This window comes from Hemiscyllium ocellatum, chromosome 16 (genome assembly GCF_020745735.1).
Source record: "Hemiscyllium ocellatum isolate sHemOce1 chromosome 16, sHemOce1.pat.X.cur, whole genome shotgun sequence".
In the NCBI taxonomy this organism is placed as follows: Eukaryota; Metazoa; Chordata; class Chondrichthyes; order Orectolobiformes; family Hemiscylliidae; genus Hemiscyllium; species Hemiscyllium ocellatum.
In genome coordinates this window covers 42,436,262-42,461,577 of record NC_083416.1, presented here as the reverse complement: position 1 = coordinate 42,461,577, position 25,316 = coordinate 42,436,262, and the positions used below count along the sequence as shown (strand labels likewise).

Below are 25,316 nucleotides of genomic sequence, written 5' to 3'. Positions count from 1 at the left end.
TTTCCAAATTGCTGGGTAGTTATCAGAGTTGTCAGTGTTGTAGCTGTACTGGAACAGCTGGGCTTGGGATATGGCATATTCTAGAGCTTCAGTCCTATTGCTGGAATACTGTCAGGTCATTTATAATATCCAGTATCCATCTTTTTCCATATCTTGCAGTGAATTCATTTGGCTGAATATTGGTATCTGTGATACTAGGGATCTCTGAAGGAGGCCAAGATTTTTCATGCACTTGGCATTTCTGATCGAAGACAGTTCCAAATGTTCAGCCTTGCCTTTTGCTCTGATATACTGGGCTACCCCATCATTGAAAGTGGGAATATTTCTGGGGTTCCATCTCCAAGCACTTGATTAGTTGCCCAATTGGATTGATGTGACAGGTCTGCAGAGCTTAGACTTAATCCATGGTTGTGGAACCACATAGCTCTATCTAGCACTGTTACTTATGTTTGTTGGCACGGAAGTAGTCTTGTGTTGTGACTCCTCATTTTTGGTATGCTTGGTGCTGTTCCTGGTAGACCCACCTGCATTCTCCCTTGAACCAGCATTGATACCCTGGCTTCATCATATTGTTATACTGGAAGGATTCTGAAGGTACAGATTGTGGTTGAATGGGATACTACTGCTGTTGCACTGCCTAATGGATACCCACTTTTTAGTTGCTAGATTTGTTCAAAATCTTTCCATTGAGTATTGCGGTAGTCCCATTCAATATGATGGAGGGTATCTTCAATGTAAAGACAGGATTTTGGCTGATTGGCAGAAGGCAGAGAGTGGGTATAAAGCGATGGCAGTAGGTAACTAGTGGAGTTCCTTAGGGGTCTATTTGAGACCAAAACTGTTTGTGTTATACATTAATGATCTAGGCGAAGGATCAGCTGCTACATTTGTAGATTGCATAAAGACAGATGGATGGCCAAGTAGTGCTGTGGAGGCGCGGAGTTTGCAAAAGGACTTGGACAAGCTTGGAGAGTATGCAGAGAAACGTCACATAGAATACCCATGTGGGAAAATGTGAGGTTATGCATTTTGGAAGAAAGAACAAAGTTGTGGACCACTTTCTAAATGAGGAAAAACTTCAGAAATCTGAAGCACAAAGGAGTCCTAATCAGGATTCTCATCAGGTCAAAATTTAGGTTCAGTTGAAAGTAGGAATGCAAATGCAATGGTATTATTCTTTTCAAGAGAGCTAGAATACAAGAGCAGTGATATTGTATAAGGATCTGAGGTTGTATAAGGCTCTGATCAGATTTCATTTGGAATACTGTGAGCAGTTTTGGACCCTGCAGAATCACTAAATCATCATAGAATCTCAACAGTAAATATAGAGGGTATTTGTCCCACCAAGTCTGTACTAACCCTTCAAAAAGTATCGCACCCCTCTAACTCCAGATTTATCATTGCTAAGCTACCTAGCCTGCGTAACTCTGGACACTACGGAGCAATTTAGCATAGTCAATCCACCTAACCTGCACATCTTTGGACTGTGGGAGAAAACTGGAGCAACCCGATGAAACCCATGCAAACATGGGAAGAATGTGCAAACTCCACACTGGCAGGTACCAAGGCTGGAAACAAACCTGGGTCACAAGTATCCCAAACCTGAAGAGATGATCCTATAGAATAAGATGAGGAGGAATTTCTTCAGCCATATCGTAACAAATCTGTGGAACTCATTGCAGCAGAAGGTTGTGGAGGCCAAGTCATTGAGTACATTTAAGACAGAGATAAATAGGTTCTTGACAGTAGGGGGAATCAAAGGTTATGAAGAGAGAAAAGAGAATAGGATTGGTAAACTTATCAGCCATGATCAGATGATGGAGCAGACTCAATGGGCCAAATGGCCTAATTCTACTCCTATATCTTATGGTGTTATGGTTTTGACAAGGAGCCAATGGAAACGGTAAGCAAATGGACAAAAGGTGATTGATGCAAGTTAACACATGGGCAGCAGAGTTTTGCATAATCTCAAGTTAAAATGGGTAAAATGTGGTGGACTGGCCAGGAGTGTACTGGACTGGTCAGTCAAATCTAGAGGTAACAGAGGCATCAATGGTGGCTTTAACAGCAAATGAGCTGAGATTGGGCAAGGTCTGAAAATATTACAGAAGTAGAAATAAGCAGTCTTATTCTTAGCAACGGCATGAGTGTGAGGTCAGAAGTTCATTTTGGGGTCAAATGTGACACAAGGTTGTGAACAAACTGGCTTAATCTTAGACTGTTACCATGGAGAGGAATAGAGTAGTAGCTAGGGAACAGAATTTGGAGTGGTGTGCACAAGTGATGGCTTTGACCTTCCCAAAATTTAATGGAGGAAATTTCTGCTCATCCACGATTGCAGTTTGAATAAGCAATGCAATAGATTTTTCTAAATAAAATCCTATTTTACCTTTTAATGACTCTATCATTTTGTACTGGATAAAATCATATATGCGCTTATTGTTTTTATATTTGTCATGAAGATGTATTGTAAAATATTAATTAATATAATTTAACTGGATATGTGTGTGTATATATAAACATATATTAATCTGAATTTATTGAAAAAAAGCACTTTACAAATGGTGAATACTTCTACCTCAGCACAAATGCTACATTTACACAGAACACAAGCTGCTTGTTGCTTGGGCTACAGCACTTTGAAGGAGGTCACATGGCACAGACAGACACAGAGAACTTGTCACAGGGCACAGCCTTCTTTATCTGAAAACCATCTCATTAACGTATGTGAGCTGAAAACGCCTGGAAGGCGTCAGTACTGCAAATGGAGGGTACTTAAAGGAGAGGTTTGAATCTACAATATTATCTCCAGGAAAATAGAATTGAACTAGCCTTGACTGATCCAAAAAGTAAAGCCAGCATCAAAAGCTTACTTAGAAAGTTACTTTGCCCTACAGACCAGTTTTTTTGGACAATCTGTGAACAGTTCTTTTCTTTGACTTCAACCATTACTTGGCCCAAATAACTTAAAACGTAATATTCTTAGAGTTTTATATCTTTGTTCCAAACTTGGAGAGGTTGTGTTCATGCCTGTGTGTGCTATTTTCAAGAAAGGTAGTTGAATATATTTGCATTTTTAAAATCTTACTTAATAGGTTTTGTTTCTTTGGTTCACTTTTTTTTGTCAATTAATTAGTTTACCCCTCCTTACTGGTTTGGAACTGGGTTCTTTCATGAGGAACCCTAGAGTCTACAGTGTGGGAGCCCACAGTGCCTCTCATATGAGATTAAAACTCTTTGTACAGATCAGAATGGAATACAAGAAAGTCTACTTCAGAGGAAAACCTTGAAGTTGGATGGAAGAAGCATTGTGGTGTGAGGGTCATATGAACTGTACCTGGTTGGTCAAAAGGGCCTGTTCAATGAATGATCAACCATAAATTCAGTGATGATTCAAGAGAGGGAGGGATTAATTGGATGAGTGTGGGTAAAAGAGCACCTTCTGATCAAGTTTGGTTGACAATGGTGCAAAAACTACAAGGTAGAAGTTATGAAAGTGAGAGATGTGATCCCAGTCTGCACGCCCCTCAAAGAAAATACAAAGGAAAGCCTATCTAAACCTGACAATTATATTTGAATTTAAGTGTTATATTTGCATTTTTAAGTCTTTACATCATGTTACAATTTCTCTGAGAAATCTGAACCAAACAAAAATCTTACAGTTTAACAATAATGAAGGATTCAAGAGAGATGATAATGTGTTGGAGTGAGGAGTTATCAGTGTTTGTATACAGCAGAATTGTCTGATGGTAGGAAGGAATGTTTATTGGCTGGAGGCATGTTTTCTGCCACTAGGATACATTCGATCTTAGAGAGTTACCACACAATCTGATCAGCCAACAATTCTGTAGTCTCAGTAGTACCACAGGAGCATTGGCAAATTGTTGCAACAATAACTGGTACCACCAATCAAAATGCTGCAAACTTAGGATGGATGCCTGAAGAATGTGGTGTCATGATTTGAAGGTAAAGTGGGTGGGAGAATGGGCCAGTAATGGAGGTGTCCACCTTCCCACCCAAGAGGGATCACCTGTTGGGTTTCCTTCCTGCCTCTGTACACGCCCACCTCAACATTGGGGCATTAAATATTAAAATATGACTATTTAAGAGTCTCTACTAGGAAAAGAATGAATGGACCTTCCTCAGCCAACTGGGAAACCTATCAGAAATGCCCACCCTCAACTCATTGATAGGGTTCTGTAAAATTCTGCCTATGTAAACTAATGCTGTACTCACGGATGATGTCACTAAAGGTGAGCATGTAGATAAGAAATGTGTGGGACCAGGATTGGAAGAAGTTGAGGGTGAAAGTGAGGGAGTAGGAAGAGGACCAATTGAAAGTGTTTCTTTGGTTGTGGTAAGACTAGAACTGAGCTCCCGTGAGTTGGACATTTGCTGGATTCAGCAAGCTCCAAAAATACTGAATTGTTACTGTTATTGTCTAATTACTCACCCCTTCCCAGATCATCACTATATATTCCTGCGTGACCTTCTGGTGTACCCTCAAAGTTATCTGAGCAATTATGTAAAGATTTGTGCCATTTTTTCTGAATGTGCTCTTTGTCTGGAAAAATAAAGAAATAAAGGGGAGGAAAGGAAATCAAAAAGTTATTCAATCTTATTAGTTGTGATATTTTTTAACTTTTAGCACTGGATAACATTTGACTGAAGTGAATTGACTACCACTTATATAGTTTTTTGAAATTAACAAGATATAGTTTATTGCATTTATCAATGACTTACAAGTCACATTGACATGATAGACATTTTTACAGAAAGTTTGAGGAGGATCAGTTGTCAAGATTTCACTTCTGCAAGATCCTAAGATGGTAAGTATGTACATTAGCTCACTAAACTCGAAGGCATGTTTTCAGATGTTTTGTCCCCATACTAGGTAACATCATCAGTGAGAGTCTCTGGTGAAGCAATGGTGGTTTGTCCCACCTTTCTATTTATACGTCTTGGTTTCGTAAGGTGGGTGATGTCATTTCTGTTTCTTTTCTTCAAGGGGAGGTAGATCGGATCTAAATCGATGTGTTTATTGGTGGAGTTCGGTGAGACTGCTATGCCTCTAAAAAAATTTTGTGCATGTCTTTGTTTTGCCTGTCCTAGGATGTGTGTGTTGTCCCAGTCAAACTAGTAGACCTATGCCTCACCATCCACTTCACATTCAACAACAAAACCTACAAACAAATCAATGGAACACTTATAGGATCACCAATATCAGGGCTCATAGTGGAAGCAGTAATACAGAGACCTGAACAAGCTGCCCTCCCGTCTATCCAACCCAAACCTTGGGTCTACTACATAGATGACACCTTTGTCATCCCAAAACGGAATAAATTAGAGGAAACATCAACACTATCCTGACAGGCATAAAAGTCACAAAAGAGGAGGAGAACTTCCATTATTAGACATGACAGTTGAACGTACAATTAACAGAGAGCTTCAAACTAGCATCTATAGAAAAGCAACAAACCCAGACCAAATACTTAATTCCAGAAACAATCATCCCAAAACCCACAAACAGAGCTGCATAAAGACATTATTTCAATGACCCACATCACACTGCTGAACCCAAGAACTACAAAAGCAGAAGAAAAATATTTATACAATGTTTTCAAGAAAAATGGGTACCAATAAACACAATCCACCAATTTCTCAGAAACAAACCCAAACAAACTATAGCCACATTACCTTACATCAAAGAGATATCGGAAATGACTTCCAGACTACTCAGATCCCTTGGCATCATGGTAACCTATAAACCTACCAACACATTTAAAGAGCTAACTCCACTTGAAAAAAAGAAACAGGAATGATATCCCCCACCTTACAAAACCAAGACCTAAAAATAGAGAGGTGGGACATACCACCAGCACTTCACTGGAGACCCTCACTGATGATGTTAGCTAGTATGGCAACAAAACATCTGAAAACATAACTTGAAGCTCAGTGAGCTAACCTACATCCATATCATCAACCTGAACTACAAATATTCTCAAAAATCACTAAGATCCTAAGATGCTCTATCCACAAGCCCACATGACATCATCATAGGGTTTATGGCACTCGGTATTAACCCTTCCAGAATTGTACATAATATAATTTTGCATTACCTATTGGACCTACTGCCTAGCTTGCCAATGAAAACATTATTCTTTTATTTCGGTGGTTGTGACATATTTTGTTTAGAGATAACAAAAAGTAAACCACGGGCTAGTAGCAAGCTTAATTTTTGTCAGATAACTATTTTACCAGAAAGTGGCCAGTTAATGTAGACTCTCGAAACCACAGAATCAGGTTTTGATTCCAAATCTGTTTGTCATCTCAAATCCATTTATTTTATGCAATGGGATTAGATAGTAAAGGCTGAATAAATAGTTTGAATTTTATCATCCGCTTGCAGGGAAATACTGAAGTGTACGCCACACTCTCGACAGCTTCTGATGTCTGATTATTAATGAAACGCCATGAGAGAAATCCATGAACTACTATAGCCAAAGTGGGGGGGGGGGGGGGGTTAATAAAGTAGCTTATAAAAAGTAGAGAATCAGAAATATTATATAGAAACTGCACAGAAATTAAACACCATATGCTTTATAAATTATTTGCATATAGGAATTCACAAGCAACTAATTTAAATAAATATCTGACAAAAGAGTATATAGAATTTTATATTTTAAGAACTGCAATTAACTATGAGAAAGCAGAATTATAAATTAATAATACTTACGCTTTGTATGTGGGTAATATATAAATGGTTTTGGTTGACTGGTTTCACCATCAGAACGTCTACGCAACTGGACAAATACTGAGACAGGGTTTGTAATGTGAATGTCAAAATATTTTGGCGTCTTGAAAACAATGGCAAACTGGAAAACATAACAAATTTTACAATTTACTATATTTTCTGAGAACAAACAAAACGCAATCCCTCAATCTGCGAATAGAATCATTATTAAGATCAAATAGAGCAACTGAAATAAAAGGGCACCCTGAATCCAATTTGCCTGCAAACCTGCTGCCCCATCATTATAAATGGTTCCAATACTTATTGTCAAGCTACTTATTTTGAAGTGAAATTATTTCTAAACTAATGCACCTAACAAAAAATTGGCAAATGTTAGTTCAATATATCATTCAGAAATTTTTTAGACATCAGTATATAACAAGATATTTTGGCCTATTAATCATTTAGAAGAGACTTAATAAATTCTTGGCACTGTTGTGCAACAACATAGAACATAGAACAATATAGCGCAGAACAGGTCCTTTGGCCCTATTCTCAGCTCGTACTCCTCCACTATCCCAAAATCATCCATGTGCTTATCTAAGGATTGTTTAAATCTCCCTCATGTGGCTGAGTTGACTACATTTAGCAGGTGCAAATGTGTTGCTGGTCAAAGCACAGCAGGCCAGGCAGCATCTCAGGAATAGAGAATTCGACGTTTCGAGCATAAGATGCTGCCTGGCCTGCTGTGCTTTGACCAGCAACACATTTGCAGCTGTGATCTCCAGCATCTGCAGACCTCATTTTTTACTCTTTACATTTAGCAGGTAGTACACTCCATGCCCTTACCACTCTCTGCATAAAGAACCTGCCTCTGACATCTGTCTTAAATCTATCACCCCTCAATTTGTAGTTATGCCCCTCATACAAACTGAAGTAATCATCCTAGGAAAAAGACTTTCACTGTCTACCCTATCTAATCCTCTGATCATCTTGTATGTCTCTGTCAAATCCTCTCTTAGCCTTTTTCTTGCCAATGAGAACAGGTTCAAGTCTCTCAGCCTTTCCTCATAAGACCTTTCCTCCAGAGCAGGCACCATCCTGGTAAATCTCCTCTGTACCTTTTCCAATGCTTCTGCATTCTTCCTGAAATATTCCAAGTGTGGCTGCACCAGCGTTTTGTATAGTTGCAGCATGATATTGGGGCTCCGGAACTCAATCCCTCTAAAAATGAAACCTAACACACCGTATGCCTTCTTAACAGCACTATCTACCTGGGTGGCAACTTTTAGGGATGTATGTACATGGACTCCACGATCTCTCTGAACATCCACACTACCAAGAATCTTTCCATTGACCCAATACTGCCTTCCTGTTATTCTTCCCAAAGTGCATCACCTCACACTTAGCTGCATTAAACTCCATTTGTCACCTCTGAGCCCAATTCTAAAGCAACACTTTTGCACATAACAAAGGTTTATGATATGGAATGGCTGATTGATAGAAATTCAATAGCAACCCTCAAAAGGAAATTAAATAAATTGATGAAGAAGAGAACAGCTATAACAGAGTCAGTCTAAGGGATTAATTGGTTGTTCTTTGAAAGGGACAGAACAGAATTGTCAAAAACTGATATTTCTGGAACAAAAACAGAAATTGCTGGAAAATCTCAGCAGGTCTGGCAGACCAAAACCTGTTCTGAAGAAGGGTCATTGCACCTGAGACATTAACTCTCATTTGTCTCCACAGATACTGCCAGACTTGCTGAGATTTTCCAGCAATTTCTGCTTTTGTACCAGATTTCCAGCATCTGCAGTTCTTTGGTTTTGTTTTAAAATCAATAATCGTGTTATGTCAAGAGAACAATGAATTTGATTATCTAGATAGTTCTATGACTACATATAGGATTATCTTTTTGAATTCTTTTAAATTGACATTTCTTAGTTAGACAGTCATATGGGCATCTCAAAGACTCCCCGGTATCTAAAAACCTGAACTTTGACTGAGTCAGCATAGGAAGTTTTGGGGAATGGCAATTGGCTATACGGAGGTGGAGGATGAGGGGGGAATAGGAATATGGAGAATGAAAGCGAGGCAGGAGGGATGGGAAGGATAGGGGACTTCATATTCATAAAAAAAGGATCAATGCTCCAGCAAATTGGAACAGGCCTTCTAATGTTTTTCTTTGGAAGTGGACTACACCTGCTTCTGTTTCTACCCTTATGGATTTGGCGGGGGGGGGGGGGGGGGGGGGGGGGGGGGGTGAATAGAGGGAGGGGTGCAGACAATGATGGGGTGCAGCCCCAACTCCAGCCCACTCCCTCAGACTCTGGAAGTTAAAAAATGGAGGACATCCAAGAGGCTGGATGCGATGTTGGGAAATGGCTCAAATCATGATTCCAACCACAAAGGAAAATCTGGCGCAAAATACCCATAATGCATTGTTCATTAATATTAATACTCAAATTGTGAGGAGTTTATGTTTAATTTTGTGATCAATACATCCTCTACACAAAACATTTATTTTCAGGAGCTGATGAAGCAGGTCATTCTCATGGCCATACTTTACTCAAGGTTAAAATACACAATGACACAAATTGTTTAAGTGCACTGAAAGTATATTGAGCTTTATTCTTTAAAAATATGAATTTTTCTTTTAATTGCTGGATTTTTTCAATAATTATCTTAATTTTACTTCTTAAAAATTAATAGTTTGTAGTTTAAAGCCTGAACATCTATTTTGTGTAGAGCTATGAAATATTCTGGAGCATGCTACCTGTCTGTGAACATCAGCTGCACCAAATTTTCCAAATGCCTCCCAAATATGGCCACTCTCATCTTCTTGATAGAAGCGTACCTGAATATCATCTGAGGGAAAAAAAATTAATTCAAGCATTGATAATTATCTACGTTCCTTTTATTTCACACTAATAAAAGGATAATAATGTGGTTCAGCTTACATGCAAAACAGTAAAAGGTAAGAAAAAACCTGTCAAATAATAACATTTCACAAAACTATCTACTAATCTTCAAAATGACAAATCAAAATATCTGAAAGAAAAGTAGAAATAATGTGAAATTTTAATTATCAGATGGTTTACCTTTTTGGACCTTATCACAAAGCAGAAAGACCTCATCCCCACCCAGGACACTTCCAGCTGTTTTAGCCATTCTTGCTATTCGCAAACTTGATGCATTCGGTGCTTCTATAAAACAAAACAGAATATTTAAAACTCATTCTGTGTAAAATCTGCCACTTAATTCTTTCTAAAGATGGAAAGCAATATACCAGAAAAAAATGGTTAACTAACAAGAAAATTTAATTATAGTGTTTGGGGAAGGCAGAATTTTTTTTATTTACTCTTGAGACATTGGCATTGCTGGCATTTATTGCCCATCTCTAGTTGTCCTTGACGTGGTGGTGGTGAGCTGTCTTCTTGAACTATGACAATTCATGTGATGTAGGTGGACCATTAATGCTATGAGGGAGGGAGTTCCAAGATTTTGACACAGCTACAGTGAAGGGATGGTGATACGTTGTTATGTTAGGATGGTGAGTGGCTTGGAGAGGAAACTGTGGGTGGTGGTATTTGTATGTATCTGCATCTCTTGTACATCTGGATGGAAGTGATCATGGGTTTGGATGGTGCTCAGGAATCTTGACAAATTTCTGTGATGCATCTTGTAAATAATACACACTGCTGATACTGAGTATCAATGGTGGAGAGAATGGATATAGTTCCAATCAAACGGGCTGCTTTGTCCTGGATGGTGTCAAGTTTTTTGAGTGTTGTTGGAGGTACTCTTATTCAGGTAAGTGGGGAGTAATCCATCACACTGCTGATATGTGCCTTGTAGACAAAGAACAAACTGTGGGGAGTCAGCAGGTGAGTTACCTGCTGCAATATTCCTAGCCTCTGACCTGCTCTCGGAACAATTATTTTTATGTGGCAATTCCAGCTCAGTTTCCGATCAACACAATCCCCAGGGTGTTGATAATGGGGGATTCGGTGATGGTAACGCAACTAAATGTCAAGAGACAGTAGTTATATAGCCTTTTATTGGAGATGGTCATTGCTTCGCATTGTACAGCATGAATATTACTTGCCACTCTTCAGACCAAGCCTGGATATTGTCCAGGTTTTGTTGCTTTTGAACACATATTGCTTCAGTATCTGAGGTACTGAACTTTGTGTAATCATCAGTGAACATCCCCACTTCTGATCTTATGATGGAGGGAAAGTCATTGATGAAGCAGCTGAAAATGGTTGAGCTTGGGGTACTAGCCTGAAGAATGCCTGAAGGGATATTTTGGAGTAGAGTTGACTGACCTCCAACAACCATAGCCATTTTTCTATATGCCAGATATATTCCAATCAAAAGAGAGTTTGTTTCTGATTTTCATTGATTCCAGATTTGCTAGGGTACCTTAGTATCCCACTCATTCAAATGCAGTCCTGATGTCAAACACCATCAATCTCTGGAAGTCAGCCTTTTTATCCCATGTTTGAATCCAAAGTTGTAATGAGGTCATGAACTGAGTGGGCTTGGTAGAACCCAAACAGGGTTCCAGTGAGCAGGTTATTGCTGAGCAGGTGTTGCTTGATAGCACCACTGATGACACTTTCCATCACTATTCTGATGATTGGACTGATGGGCAGTAATTGGCCAGGTTGGATTTGTCCTGCTTTTTGTCTTCAGAACATATCTGGGCGATTTTCCACATTGTTGAGCAGATGCTAACATTGTGGCTGTATTGGAATAACCTGACTAGAGATGCAACAAATTCTGGAGCAGAAGTCTTCGGTATTATTGCTAGAATGTTGTCGGGGCCATAGGCTTCGCAGTACCCAGTACCTCCACTGTTTCTTGGTATCATATAGAGTGTATCAAATTTGGAACGGGCATCGGTTTGCCAGGCTTCTAATTAGTCAGGTCCAAATATTGGTAGCATGCAACATCAGCAGAGCCTTTATGGGTGTATCTGGGACAGTGTCAAGCAAGAGTGTGTGGGAAAAACTCCTAACACACATAATTGCCAGATAATGTCTGTTGTGAGTTCTATTGTAAGCCTAATAAAGGCCCCAGAATGCATCTCAGCAATGGGGGTAAATAGTCTCAGAGCATATTGATTATATATAAAGAGACACTGGCACAACAAACAAAGAAACAAAAGGCCCAAACATCTTTCGCTCTTTATGAGTCTCAGTGTCAAACATCATCACATCATTTTGTCCTCCAAATGTTTTGCTGACGGTTGGGAAGACATGACTGTTGAAGTGCTGTTAAAGTGCTTTCCTGGAATAAATTAAGAAGTTTGAAATTCACCCCTAAATATAAACTCACACAGGTATTGACAAGTTCTTTGCATTATTGATGACACTAACAAAATTGAATAATAAATAATTCACTTATTCAAAATTTGGATTTAGTTTGTCCAATTTCATGAAAGTCATACATGCCCCATACTTCTTATAATTATATGTTATAAGTGTGCACTGAAATGTTTGCCTTAATATAATTTGAGCCATCAAGGAAAATTCAAATGACGGCACAAGAATAATTAATGAGATAAAAGCATCTTATTTAACTAACACATACATGTATATAATTTTAAAAGCACTCACTGCTGTCATAGATGGGATCTGACATAACAGAGCTAAGTCTACGTGTAAATTTGCCATCACTTCCTGGTAGGTATGGAGTAAACATCAGACGAACGACACTGAGATCCATATACTTGGTCTGCTTCTGTGCTTGCTGGCGGATTCTTTCCCTGTCTTCTTCTAATAGCAAAACAGATCAATACAGCATTAACTCCATAATTGTTACCTAATTCCAAGGACTGCCACTATCAGACATGGGTCAATCATTTGATGTTATGGGGCAACAAATATAACACCTAACATTTGTTAGACTTGTTCTTGCCGATTTAGTTGTGACAATATTTAATGTCCAATGTTGTTGAAAGTGTGAGTTTGGTTTGATTTATTGTAGTTATGTGTACTGAAGTACAGTGAAACGTTTTGTTTAGTGAGCAGTACAGGCAGATCATTCCAAAACAGAAGAGTTGTATTGAAGTAAGAAAAACAGGGAAAGAAACAGCTACTCAAATTTAAAGATTGCGAAATTCACAATACACTAAGTGAGAAGGAAATATAATTTAAGTGAGTGAATTCAGTGCCAAATTAGGTACAGAAAGAGAACTAAAGTGAAGCAATGGAAGATTGGATTATGAGGGAGAAGCAGGTGGGGAAGGTGTGAGGAAAGAGAAAAATAGAAATATAGACAATAGGAGCAGGAGTAAGCCATTTGGCCCCTTGAGCCTGCCCCACCATCCATGGTTATTCTGGCTGATTACCCCAACTCTATAGCTTGTTCCCACCTTACCCCCCATTATCCTTTGATCCAACCTAAATGCTATATGCAACTGCTCCATTGAAATCATACAATGTTTTAGCCTTGAAAGAGAATAAAAAAAAATATTTTTTAAGTTTACATTTTTAACATCTCCAACCTAAAGAAATATTTTACACATTAACTTATTTTTTTGAGCTAGAGAGGTTGCTTGTTAACTATAACATTAATTTTACATTGCTAAAAGGGTATTTAGATTAAAATAGATAAACATGACTTTCAATGGTAAGTTCACTTAGTATCTAAGGTGCAAATACAGTTACTTTATGTCAATTAATGTATTCCTAAGGCTGAAGAGAGTGCACAAATTGCTTTTGTATGGCTAACACTAGTCTATCATATCTCAGATAGCAACCTTTAGCTTTATGCATTGAAACACAAGTCTGCCCTTACCTGAAGTTGCTGTAGTATTTCTGTATAAAACAGTGAGCACCATTATCCACACTGTTGTTGAATTAACTTCATAAAGCCCGTTATTGTGTTATCAAGTCACCCTTTATTTACAAGTGCATATTACAAGACACTGATCCAGCTAGCCCAGAGCTAGCTCCTATAGTGAACAGAACCCCTGTTTATAGCTATCAGCCAGGCCTTTCTTACTGGATTAGGATAACAGCCCCAATCAGGGAACTCATATTCTATGAGGTCCGTCTGACTGACCTTGTTCCAATCACTACAGTTGTTTTGACAGCAACTTATGATCCAATGTGTATGAATACTGATCAAGGTTGCAACATATAGAAATGTTTGCTAAGATTTCACTTTAAAATAATTTGGCCAGAAGTAATAAAGTTATTTCCTACAGTTTTAATTGAACAAAATCTGTCTTTCAGTTTTGTGTTTTTTTTTGCTGGTGACAGCCAATTTGAAAAAGTATACAATGAATCCACATTTGCAAAATTAATATAAGATTTGTTGTCTTATCCTGCTTCAATTGCCTCTTCCCAGTAGTGAAGTACTGTAATTAGATTTATAGAACTTCAACTCCATGCTTGAGTATTTTTCTACAGGAAAATAGTTGCATTTCTCACTTCAGTCAATGACCAATTGCCGGTAAAATTGTAAGCATTTTTGTTTATCTTACAGCTATTTTACCGGAATGCAATATCCAAATTTAATTTATGAAGGAGCATTTCCATTCAGCCAGCCAAAGCTAGATTTCAGAACTTATATTTTATTTATTACAAAATGCCTCTAACAACTGAAAAAACAAACTAACATTTTGTGTAAAGCCCCAACAATTGTGCATTTTGATTATGAAATGAGGAGCTCATAGCTTTACAACTGGTGGTGAAGCCAACTACCAGCAACTTACATGTAAACGTTTACAGAGTATTCTATATTGAGAGCTTTAAATACTGAATGAACAATACAGCTGAATAATATCAACTCACTCTTTAGTTGTTTCTGTTGCAATTCCATTTCATTTTCATCATTTCCATTAAGAAGTGAAGCATTCCCATTTTGGGCATCTGAGGTCCATGACTTAATCAGCTGTTGTTCTATAATTGCTACTACATCCTTCTTAGGGACATGAAGGATTCCAAGGTTGGGAAAGCTAATCAGAAAATACATTTGTTAGTCACTCTCACAGAGAGATGCAAAAGAAAATCAGTTCACTATAATAAATATTTATAACCTATTTCCAGTCAGTTGACCTCATAGGATATGATAACTTTATTTAAAATGTATCATTTTGTCATGCAATGAAATAACTCTCTATTCGTTAGTCTCTGGAACATTAGTTCAAATAATGTTCAGATTGCTTAGATCAAAGTTTCCTTCCTTTACTATATGTTTTAGAATTGACTTTTAGTTTCAGGAATTTAAGCTTTGAGTACACAATAAATGGAAACACTTGGTTAAGAAACTGTCATGCATCTAATGTAAATGCATATCAAGCACTCCTGTTCTTACTCCAGCAGAAAGATAAACTGTGCTTATTTTACAAGGACATAGTGAAAGTGAGAAAATTAAACAATGAATGGCCCATCTTGAACCTCTCAGTGGAAACACAAGTTGAAATGAGGGTAACATATCCAATTGAAATATAAATTCTTGATGTATATCCCAGAATCAAAGAGTTGGGTTGTGAGTATAACATAATTAGATTAGGAACACCTCCCAAAGGCACGGTACATTAGCAGAGAGTTGCATCATAGAGATTAGAAGCTTCATTTATCTGGGGTTTTCTCAGAGAGGGCAACTGCAGGTCTGGTCTTGGGTGGCAGCTCGTTTTAAGTTCTTGAGAGAAAAGGTGATTTCAATTAGCTTGAAGCTGGAGGAGAAAATCTAGTTATTTTCAGTTAGCTTGCAGAATGCAGTGAAGTTTAAGTTTAAGATAAAAAGTCCACAGCCAGGACATTTTGAAGAAAATGTGGAGGATCGCTGAGTCAAAAGGTAACTGAAGGATCTCCATGGCATTTCACACCTCATACAAAAGCTGGAACATTAATAAAAATATCAAAGGAAATTCCAGAGAGCTGTGTTTTTGTTAAGGGAAAGGGAATGAACCGTCAAGATTTCATAATATCAAGGAAGTCTTGCTGGGTGTGATGGTTGCAGGGAACAACAAATGGTGGAGATCACAGCAGGTCAGACAGCATCCATTGAGAGAGTGCAAGCTAACATTTCAAGTCTAGATGACTCTTCACCAGCGTTGAAGTGTGGAGGGAACAGCATATGCTGCAGTTTGGAGGGGCAGGCTAGTGGGTATATAGGATGCTGGTAGAGAAGAGATATTGATAGTTCAGATTAAGTGATCAGAACGTGAGAAGGCAGAAGAACAATGATGGTATGTCTCCTGCTAGACTTGAAAGGACAGTAACTAGGATGGGAGGAGGGGAAGACATGAGAACAAGCTAAAAGAAATGGAAGAAATTGTTCACAGTTTAAAGGTGATGAACTCAATTTTAAGTTCAGAAGGCTGAAACATGCATGCAGTGTGGAGGTGTTCTGCAAGGTGGCCACCCAATCTGTGTTTGGTTTCTCTAATGTAGAGTAGACCACATTAGGCACAGCGAATACAACACACAAGATTGGAGGAGGTACAGGTGAATGCTGCATCACCTGGAAAAACTGTTTAGGCCCTTGGATGGTGAGCAGGGAGGAGGTGAAAGGTCAGGTGTTACAATTTCTGTGGTTACATGGAAAGGTGCCATGCTGAGGGGGGGTGGTATTGGTGGTTGTGGGAAGGACTAGGGTGTACGAGAGGGACCAATCCCTGTGAAATGCAGACAGGTGCAGTGAGGAGTAGATGTGTTTGGTGGTGGTGTTCTACTAGAGTTGTCTAAAGTGGCAGAGAATTATCCTTTGATTGTGGAGGCTGGTGGGATGAAAAATAAGGACAAGGGAAACCTGATCGCGCTGTTGAGTGATGGGAAGGGGCAAGGCGGAAACACGGGTGAAAAGTCAGGTGCATTTGAGGGCCCTGTCAACCAGAGTGGGCAGGAAACCACTGTCATGGAAGGAGCCAGCCAAGTCAGCAGCTGTTTTGGAAAGTGACATCATCTGAACAGATGTAATGTAGACAAAGACACTGGGAGAATGGGATGGAGTCCTTTGTGGAATGTGTGGTGTGATGAGCTTTAGCAAAGGTAGCAATGGGAGTCAATGGCTTTCCAGTGGATGGCAGTGGACAGTTTATTCCCTGAAATATAGACAGAGGTCAAGGGAAGGAAGGGAAGTGTTGCAAATGGATGATATGAAAGTTAGAGAGGGGTGGAAATTGGAATAAAAATGAGTGCAGCTTTCGAGGTCCTTGTGGGACCATGAAGTGGCACCAAAGCAGTCATCAATGTATCAGAAAAAGAGTTGTGGGAAAGGGTCACTGTAGGATTGGAACAAGGACAGTTCTACATATCCGAGAAAGAGGCAATGCATAACTCGGACCCGTGCAGGTATCCATAGCTACTCCTTTGATTTGGTAGAAGTGAGATGAATTAAAGGAGAATTTGTTCAGTCTCAGGCTCAGAGGTTGCAGGGGTTGGGTGTGGGATTGTGAGACCGTGGTGGAAATGTAAAATGTAAATTGTAAAAGTAAATGTAAAATTGAATTTATAGCATATAAGTCTTTGAACTAGTGCTCTTTCCTCTCAGCGAGTCTGAATTATGCCAACTCCTACTGAGAGGGACTTCAGAGGAGGTACACACAGTACCCCAGAAGCTTGCTCTTAGAAGTCTCCAGAGGTGCCCGATTGCACCCATTACACATCCACCCCCACCATCCCTATGATGCCAAATTGAAGGAGGGTGAGCCTACATCTCATCAAAAATTCTAGGCCCATATGGTTCAGGGAGGAATACACAAATTCTTCCAAGCCAAAGGTGCAACTACAGATTAGGTCCTCTCCAACCCAGCTGCGAAACACAGGACTGCACTTAGGTATAGTAGAAGATGTAGGATGAAAGCACTTCTGAGGGCAAATGGGTAGTGCAATGACACATAATTGTAAATCAATCTTGCTTCTTGTAAATAATTATGCACTCATACTTTTAAATAGCCTCATCTAATGCCTTAGTCACTGTCAGACTTAGTGAAGTCACACTCATGTGAGGAATGAGCAGCCAGTTTTGTATCTCAAGGAAGTAAGACAATATAAAGGAATTGCTCAACTCTCACAAGAAACCAAACGTTGATCATAGAGAGCTTTGGGATGTCAGGGAGCTTTGGACCATGGCATTGATGACTGAAGTGAAGGCATCGCATGTTAATATAGAGGCACTGAGGCTAAATACAACGAGCAGTGATCATACTAAGGCTTGGCTGCAAACATCTTGCACATTTATACCTGCCTTGTGAGTGAGAATACAAAATCAGTGATAATACTACACATCTCTGAAGGCAAATTTTCATTTTATCAGATGTTGAAGTGAGTGCATTGCCATTCAAGACTGGGAACTCACATGTCCATTCTCCCTCATAGCATGGAGGTTGGCCAAGAGAAGCTGCACAAAATGCTGCCCCTCTCAGGTTCAACACTATCCAACAGAATGTTGAAGCATTTCAGGGTTGTTTAACAGTCTGCATGGACTCAGAAACATTGAAGGTCAACCAACAATGGAAGGGTCAATTGCCTTAGGGTTCCACTTGGTCTGCTGCTTTTTATGAGAAACTTTATTGCACATTACTAGAATATCCACCTAATCTTAGGGCATTGTATTACTGACTGCTGCCTTTTCTCTAAAAATCAGTCAGATTTTTAATGCGTAGATTTGAAAGTGTCAAGATGTTAAGTGCAAAGTCGGATGGATAAAAAGGTATTTATTCATCAACTGAAAAGGTCAAGGACTGCAAAAATAATCAGCATATGTCCTTTGTACTAAGCAGGGGCTGCTTGCCATATAACTGACAAAGGCTACACAAGTAAGTTCAAACCCAGCTCATTCATTTTGGAAACAGGTTTCATTTAAATTGTGCTTGGTTTCTTAGGTTGACAATGAATTGCTCTGTCATTCCTGTCCAATCTGGTCAATGCCCTGATGGTCATCCTCTGAAGAGTGCTGTTGATCCCCATTTCCTCTTCAGCAAGGACATTGTCCCTTTTACTGCTGTAGTTATGAATGGCACAGCATGCCATAAAAATGCACACACCCTTTCTGGGTTAAACTGCAATGTCCCACCAGAGTCATCCAGGAACTGAAACTCCATCTTAAATAGATCTATATCTGTTGCACCCTGACTGTAGCGGAAGCATTGTATCATTATTTTGTGTCAGTCTGAAGGTTTAACAAAGGTGTTCTGATCCATCTTTGGAGGGGTTATCTTTGCCTCTGAGTAACCATTGCTGCTTGGCCCAAGGACTGTGGAGGAAGCAAGAATCTCTGGCATGTGCACATCATTGCAATTACTGGAATTTTTGGGGAAGACCACTAAAATCTGGCTTTCATAATTACACATAATTTGAACATGGATGGATTGGAACCATTTTCTTTTGACTAACACTGTGGGCTGATGATAGGGTGCTCCCAAAGTGGCATAGGTGTGAGTTGTAATGCCCTGCAGTTGGGAAAGCCAGTGGTGGTGAAAAGTCCCACTGTTACCTCTGTCTCTTTTTTACAGGGGAAAGATATGAACAGCTGTGATCAGGGTAAAATGGTATCAGATGCCTTACAGATAGACTTGTTGGTTGAGGATTTGGAGATGTTATAGGGGTTTCCAGTTATTTGTTGAAATGAACTGCTGAAATAAATATCCAATAACCTTGTTGGGCATCTTTCTCCATTCTTTAGAGTGCAAATTCTGCTCCAGCAGATGACACACTTCTGTGCTGACAGCTTGGGATATCCCCAATATGCACCTACACAGTATTTCAGAAAGCTATAGATATTGACAGCGAGGTCTGCATTCTCTTCAACCTCCTCCAGGGACTTTCACTTGCTGCTTTGCCCTCTGGTGGCTGTACTGGAGGTTGCTGCTCAATGCTGTCTTTGCATTTGAAGTAATGCCACAAGGAGCCACAGCGATGTTCGTGGCAGATGCATGAGCAGATAATCTGTGGAGAATGTCAGATAAGGAGCACCGTTTCATGAATGGTACTCCTGAAGCTTCACATCAATTACAATGAAGCTTCATGTTAAGCCCTGATAAAATGTGACATGGAGGCTCCGCAAAGAGGCCAATGTCACGCCTTAATAAGAAGGTCTGAGACATGTATCTTCAACCAAATATATGTTATAGAACCAAAGTAGTTAGGTTACAGTAAGAGAGTAGAATTTTGGCCGTAGGTAACTATTATAGCACCACCACACCCCCTCCCAAAATAGGCAGCCTTGCATGACACAGACCATGTTCTTGCATGCTTATAATTTAATGTGCAAATGTGATTGTTCTGAAGCGTTGACTTCCATTGACAGCAATGGAATATTTTTAAGAAATGTTAAGCCCAGGTGATGCTTTTAAATTAGTGTCTGATTGCATTTGCTGAGCTGACTTGACAAGGAGACAATTCATGCAAACAATGTAATACGCATGATTGCTTGAGGCCATAACTTACAATGAACATTCTGGATGATGAATTATCTTCCAGTGGAGTGCAATTTGAGCCCAAATGGGTGGCATTACTGAATCAGTGGATGCATGATTAACACAACTGCCCTGAGCAGAGTCTCACATTCAATTAATTTTATTCATTACACCAAAAAGAAAAATATTAACTTACTCAGTGCACTTTGCATGCAGTGGCAGCCATTTTGTATCATTATTACTCAGTTGACTCTGGATCAAAGGTGGCAAAGTTTCAACTTCATGTCCTTGTGAGTGACTTTCAGGCTGTGCCTGAGATGCTGGATATTCCCATGATCCTTCATGTACCCTGTTTTTATTCAAACTGACAAACTTTTGGTATCTCCCATTTCTTTTCATCACTTTATATACCCATTAATGACCTCCGGAGCCCATGACTTTGTTAATTCTCATGCCATTGTTTCTAACTCCTTTACCCATTCCAGAGTGATTGTGACAAACAGCACACATGATGTGGTGAGGCTGATGACTGATATTGTTTACGTGGACCAAATTCAGATGTGAGCCCTGTCCATGGAGCATTTAGGGATGTTGTGGTGAAGTTAGAGTTAATTGAAGATCAGGACAAGAAAGTATTGAGTTGCTAGCACCAGGTTCCCACTCTGACTTTTATGTTGGGAATTTGTACCATGTATTTGTTAACAAATCACATGAGAATTGAAAATGGCATATAAATGCGATGAACTGGATTAGTAATGAACTGCAAATGCCTGGAAATAAAGTAATCACCACTTAATAGTGAGATTCTGAAGTCAATGGTTAAAGTTTAAGTGAAAATTGGGTATTTTGCTCCTCAATGTTGAGATTGTATTTTTTCATTTTTGTTGTATTTTCCCAACTTTCACTAGTCCTAACTCCAGGGAGCAGAAAATTTCAACTGGAGAAACCATTATCCTGAATTTACTGGTGTTGAAGATGAGCAGGGGAGCCCTCAAAATGTTAAACTGATTCATTTAACAGCTGTAACATCATTTATCCTAATGCATAAACACTAAGAATTGATTTTAGCCTAATTAGGAAAGCAGATATGAGGCCAATGAGAGATTAGCATTGAGTGTTTATTGTTGTGCTTTTAAATTGTCAACATTATTTTAAACATTACAGCTCTGAATTTCAGGATGGGTGACCATCAGAAATGCAATTCAATAATGTTAATTAAATCCTCATTATCATCTAATTTAAAATCACGGGGAATCCCATTTAAGCCTTGAGAAATCTGCAAACATTGTAAATCTACAAAGTAGAAACCAATATAAACAGGAACGTTCAGGTGTAGGATATCAGATCATTTTGCTATGTCCTGGGGCGTTTTCTGTTTCCAGGTTCTTTCATGTACTATGTATGTTCAGTTTAAAAATATGCTCTAGGAAGGATCTATTGACCCAAAATGACCAAGAGGATCAAATTGAACCTAGGTTGCTTAAACTTCCTTCATAAATTCTTGGGTATCTGAGATTGAAGTTATTCAAAATAAAGAGATTTTGGTATGGAGAAATTATTTTCCCTCCTAGGGTCATATATATGTTAAAGCTGGGTAACTCAGGAGTGAAATCAAGAAGCAGATTTTCACAGAAGGGACATTAGAAATGTAAAACATCTTTTCTACAAAAGGATGTGGATGCTGAACAACTGAAGATTTCAAGACTGAGATACAAAATTGGTAGGTAAGTATGTCTAAATAAGGTGGAAACAAGTCAGGAAAACTAAGTTTAATCTTGAAAGATTGAGACTGAAGAGGTGTCTTGCTATTTCTACAATTCCCAGGGATTGAAATTCTTTCAGATTCAAGTTTTCATACTTAGACAAGTATTTGGATTTTAAATTAGATGTATGTGACCTAGTTTCTAAAATAATATCCATCCCCTAATGAAATAATATTTTTAAAACTGTAATTTTAAGTGTTTATGCTCACTCCTTTACAACACATTAGTTTATTGGAATTACTTTATGTTGTCTCCAGATGAAAAAAGATAGAAATTATAACATTACATTCTTTTGATTGTTTTCCATTCAATACTAAGAATCTGCATTAGAGAAACCCTGACAATCAATTTGATCCAATGATTATTATCTTATCAAATACAACATTTTTCATCTGGTTCAGAATACTTTAACACATGAAGACATGAACACACTGACTCAGGATACTTTAACACATGAAGTGCATTTGTGCTTCAGTAAGGTTATCTTATTTATACCAGTTGCTAAGCATCCCTTTTCGATCCTTTAGTTTATCTTGTCCCTTCTGTCGCTATCACAAAATACTAACTGCTAGTTCCAAGAAACATTGATGCTCTGGAAATTGTTCGAGACAGCAGGAACATCCAATTTGAGATAGCAATATCACTAGGGAAAATTTATTTATAGCCAGAGAATGTTACCTCAAAATATTTCATTTTGTGAAAATTTGACATTGGTGTGGACATAATTTGGTGAAAATAGGTCAACCATTTCTACTGCATCTCACCCACTTTTCTTGCTACTGACTTTATTAGACAGACAAATCAAACATAATGGTCAATTACACTGACTATTTTCACCTCAACTTTATCAGTAACATGATTTTTCAATGTGAAGTACGGTATGGGATTTATGTATTGTCATTTGAGAGTTTTGAAGTAATTGTATGTGGATTTTCTGTGCATCTGAAGAGGTTTAATGATTAACTTGTAGATATTTCTATAGCCATGGCATGTTTTTCTAAAACAAACAGACCGAGAGAGAGTTCAGGGAGGTTAATGACAACTTATTTATAGTGAACAAAGCAAACAGTGTGGTGTATTAAGCTTTTGAATAGAAGATTCTGGAATTTCTTTTTGGCTTGGCTGAAACACTATCGCTTGGGTGAGAAAGAAAGATTTTTAGTTTGGGAAGTTTAGACGTGTTGGGTGAAGCTGTATAAACTGGTGCTCCTGAGAAAAGGAGGTATTCTATTTTATCTTAATTTCTTTTGCATAATAAATTTGTTTTAAAGCTAAACTGAGTATGCAGCATTGTCTGTTTGTATAAAATACCACCTCATTAAAATCAACACAACACAGTATCAAGCCAGATTTCAGACAGGGATCTGACTTGTCCAGCTAGAATTATAACAGTCAGTAATTGACAAAATTGGCTATCCATCACCCTGCTAAATGCAATGGAAAATAAAATCGAATAAAATGTAAAGTGGGTGACTAAATCAACTCAGTAAGTAGGCTTGGTTACATTTTTCCCCTTTAAAATGACCAGAAACGCTGTTTATGTTTCTGTCCTAAAGTGCAAAAACCAATATTCAATTCTTGTACTTTTAGTTCTGGGGATGTCATACTAAAAACTGATCACTTTTCAAAACTTTGAAGTAGATACCTTTGCAACTAAAGTTCTTACATAACACTTATCCAATCTCCAAATTCTAATCTCAAATATGATTGCTGCAAGTGCTTGAAATAAATTACTGAATATTTGTATTACTGTAAAATCACATTCTCACCTAGCAGTCATGTCCTCAGAGTCCATTTGAATTACACAGATTCCATTTTCACATTGTCTTCCAACTAGGCTGTGTACATGTAGAAGTGGAGGCTCATCAATGGTCACTAACTGTACAATAATTTTGACAGGTCCAGTGTAGTTGTGTATCTATAATTGAAACAAAGATTGAGATTGATGATCATGTAGGGAAATTGTGTTAATGTAACAAGTAATTAAGCAGGCGACTGGGGTTAATTCATTCATTGACTGGGTAGATGAGGAGGGGTTCCTTCTCATGGATAGCAGGACTGGGTTCTAGTCCCTCCTGCTTCATAGGTGTGTAATAACTTTTCTGATCAAGTTGATTAGAAAAATAGACTAATTTTTTTTAAATGAAAAGGTAGATGAGGGCTGTTGTGGCACAGTGATGGTGCTCCTACTGCTGAGCTAGGAGGCCTGGGTTCCTACTCTGGAGGTGAGCAATATCGTATAAATAGGCTAATCAGAAAACAAAAATTAACATAGGAGATATGAAGGGTTAATAAATGGAACTGGCATGTGGAAACACCTGTAAAACTGAGAAGGAACCATACATTCCTCTCAGAATTCCCCTCTCAGAACACTCCAGAGATAGTCTGGTCCTCTGCCTCCACCCAATCTGCATCACTGACTCTTTGAAGATGAAGCAGAGGAGTGCTCATTTGCCTCTGGCAAGATGACTCTCAGCATTATTAGGGCTGTGCAATTGCAACCACCCTTGGGTACCTGACTAAACTCCTAGGGATGTTGGGCTCCATTGCCGAGAATGCTCCCTCCACATCAGCTGCAGAAGTAGGGACTACACTGAGCTGTAATAGTAGGCAGAGTCATAGTCCTACAGCACAGACACCCATCACATCCTAGGCCCTAAAGGAGTCTTCCACACCCATCACATTCAAGGCCCTAAAGGAGCCTCCCACATCCATCAAAAGTTTTACCTGCACATCCTACCAATATTATTTATTGTATCCTTTGCTCTCGATGTGGTCTTCTCTACATTGGGGAGACTGGACGCCTCCTGGCGGACCGCTTTAGGGAACATCTCTGGGACACCCGCACCATTCAATCACAATGCCCTCTGGCCCTATTTCAACTCCCCCTCCCACTCTGCTGAGGACATGGAGGTCCTGGGCCTCCTTCACCGCTGCTCCCTCACCAGTCAACGCCTGGAGGAAGAACGCTTCATCTTCCGCCTCGGAACATTTCAACCCAAGGGCATCAATATGGACTTCAACAGTTTCCTCGTTTCCCCTTCCCCCACCTCACCCCAGTTCCAAACTTCCAGCTCAGCACTGTCCCCATGACTTGTCCTACCTGCCTATCTTCTTTTCCATCTATCAGCTCTGCCTTCCTCCCTGGCCTATCACCTTCATCCCCTCCCCCACTCACCTACTGTACTCTATGTTACTTTCTCCCCACCCCCACCCTCATCTCATTTATCTCTCCACCCTTCAGGCACTCTGCCTGTATACGTGATGAATCGATGCCCAAAACATCGATTTTACTGCTCCTCTGATGCTGTCTGAACTGCTGTGCTTTTCCATCACCTCTAATCCAGCACAGAAGTAGACCCTTCAGTCCAACTCATCCATGGCAATCAAGTTTCCCCAAACTAATCTTGTCCCATTCGCCTGCATTTTGCCCATTTCC

General features: G+C 39.1%; 1 protein-coding gene across 3 annotated transcripts in view; it reads right to left on the bottom strand.

Moving 5' to 3' along the window:
* Window positions 1-25,316, bottom strand: part of LOC132823388 (nuclear factor NF-kappa-B p105 subunit-like) — a 157,103-nt gene that overhangs the window by 12,593 nt on the left and 119,194 nt on the right. For 2 of the 3 annotated variants that reach the window (XM_060837155.1, XM_060837156.1), the window contains exons 5-11: window positions 23,647-23,795; window positions 14,545-14,708; window positions 12,361-12,519; window positions 9,835-9,939; window positions 9,510-9,601; window positions 6,737-6,875; window positions 4,454-4,564 (exon numbers count right to left, since the gene is read on the bottom strand). In XM_060837155.1, the coding sequence (XP_060693138.1) occupies window positions 4,454-4,564; window positions 6,737-6,875; window positions 9,510-9,601; window positions 9,835-9,939; window positions 12,361-12,519; window positions 14,545-14,708; window positions 23,647-23,795 (919 nt within the window). The remainder of the gene's footprint in view (window positions 1-4,453; window positions 4,565-6,736; window positions 6,876-9,509; window positions 9,602-9,834; window positions 9,940-12,360; window positions 12,520-14,544; window positions 14,709-23,646; window positions 23,796-25,316) is intronic. The other variant, XM_060837157.1, reaches the window with a different exon arrangement.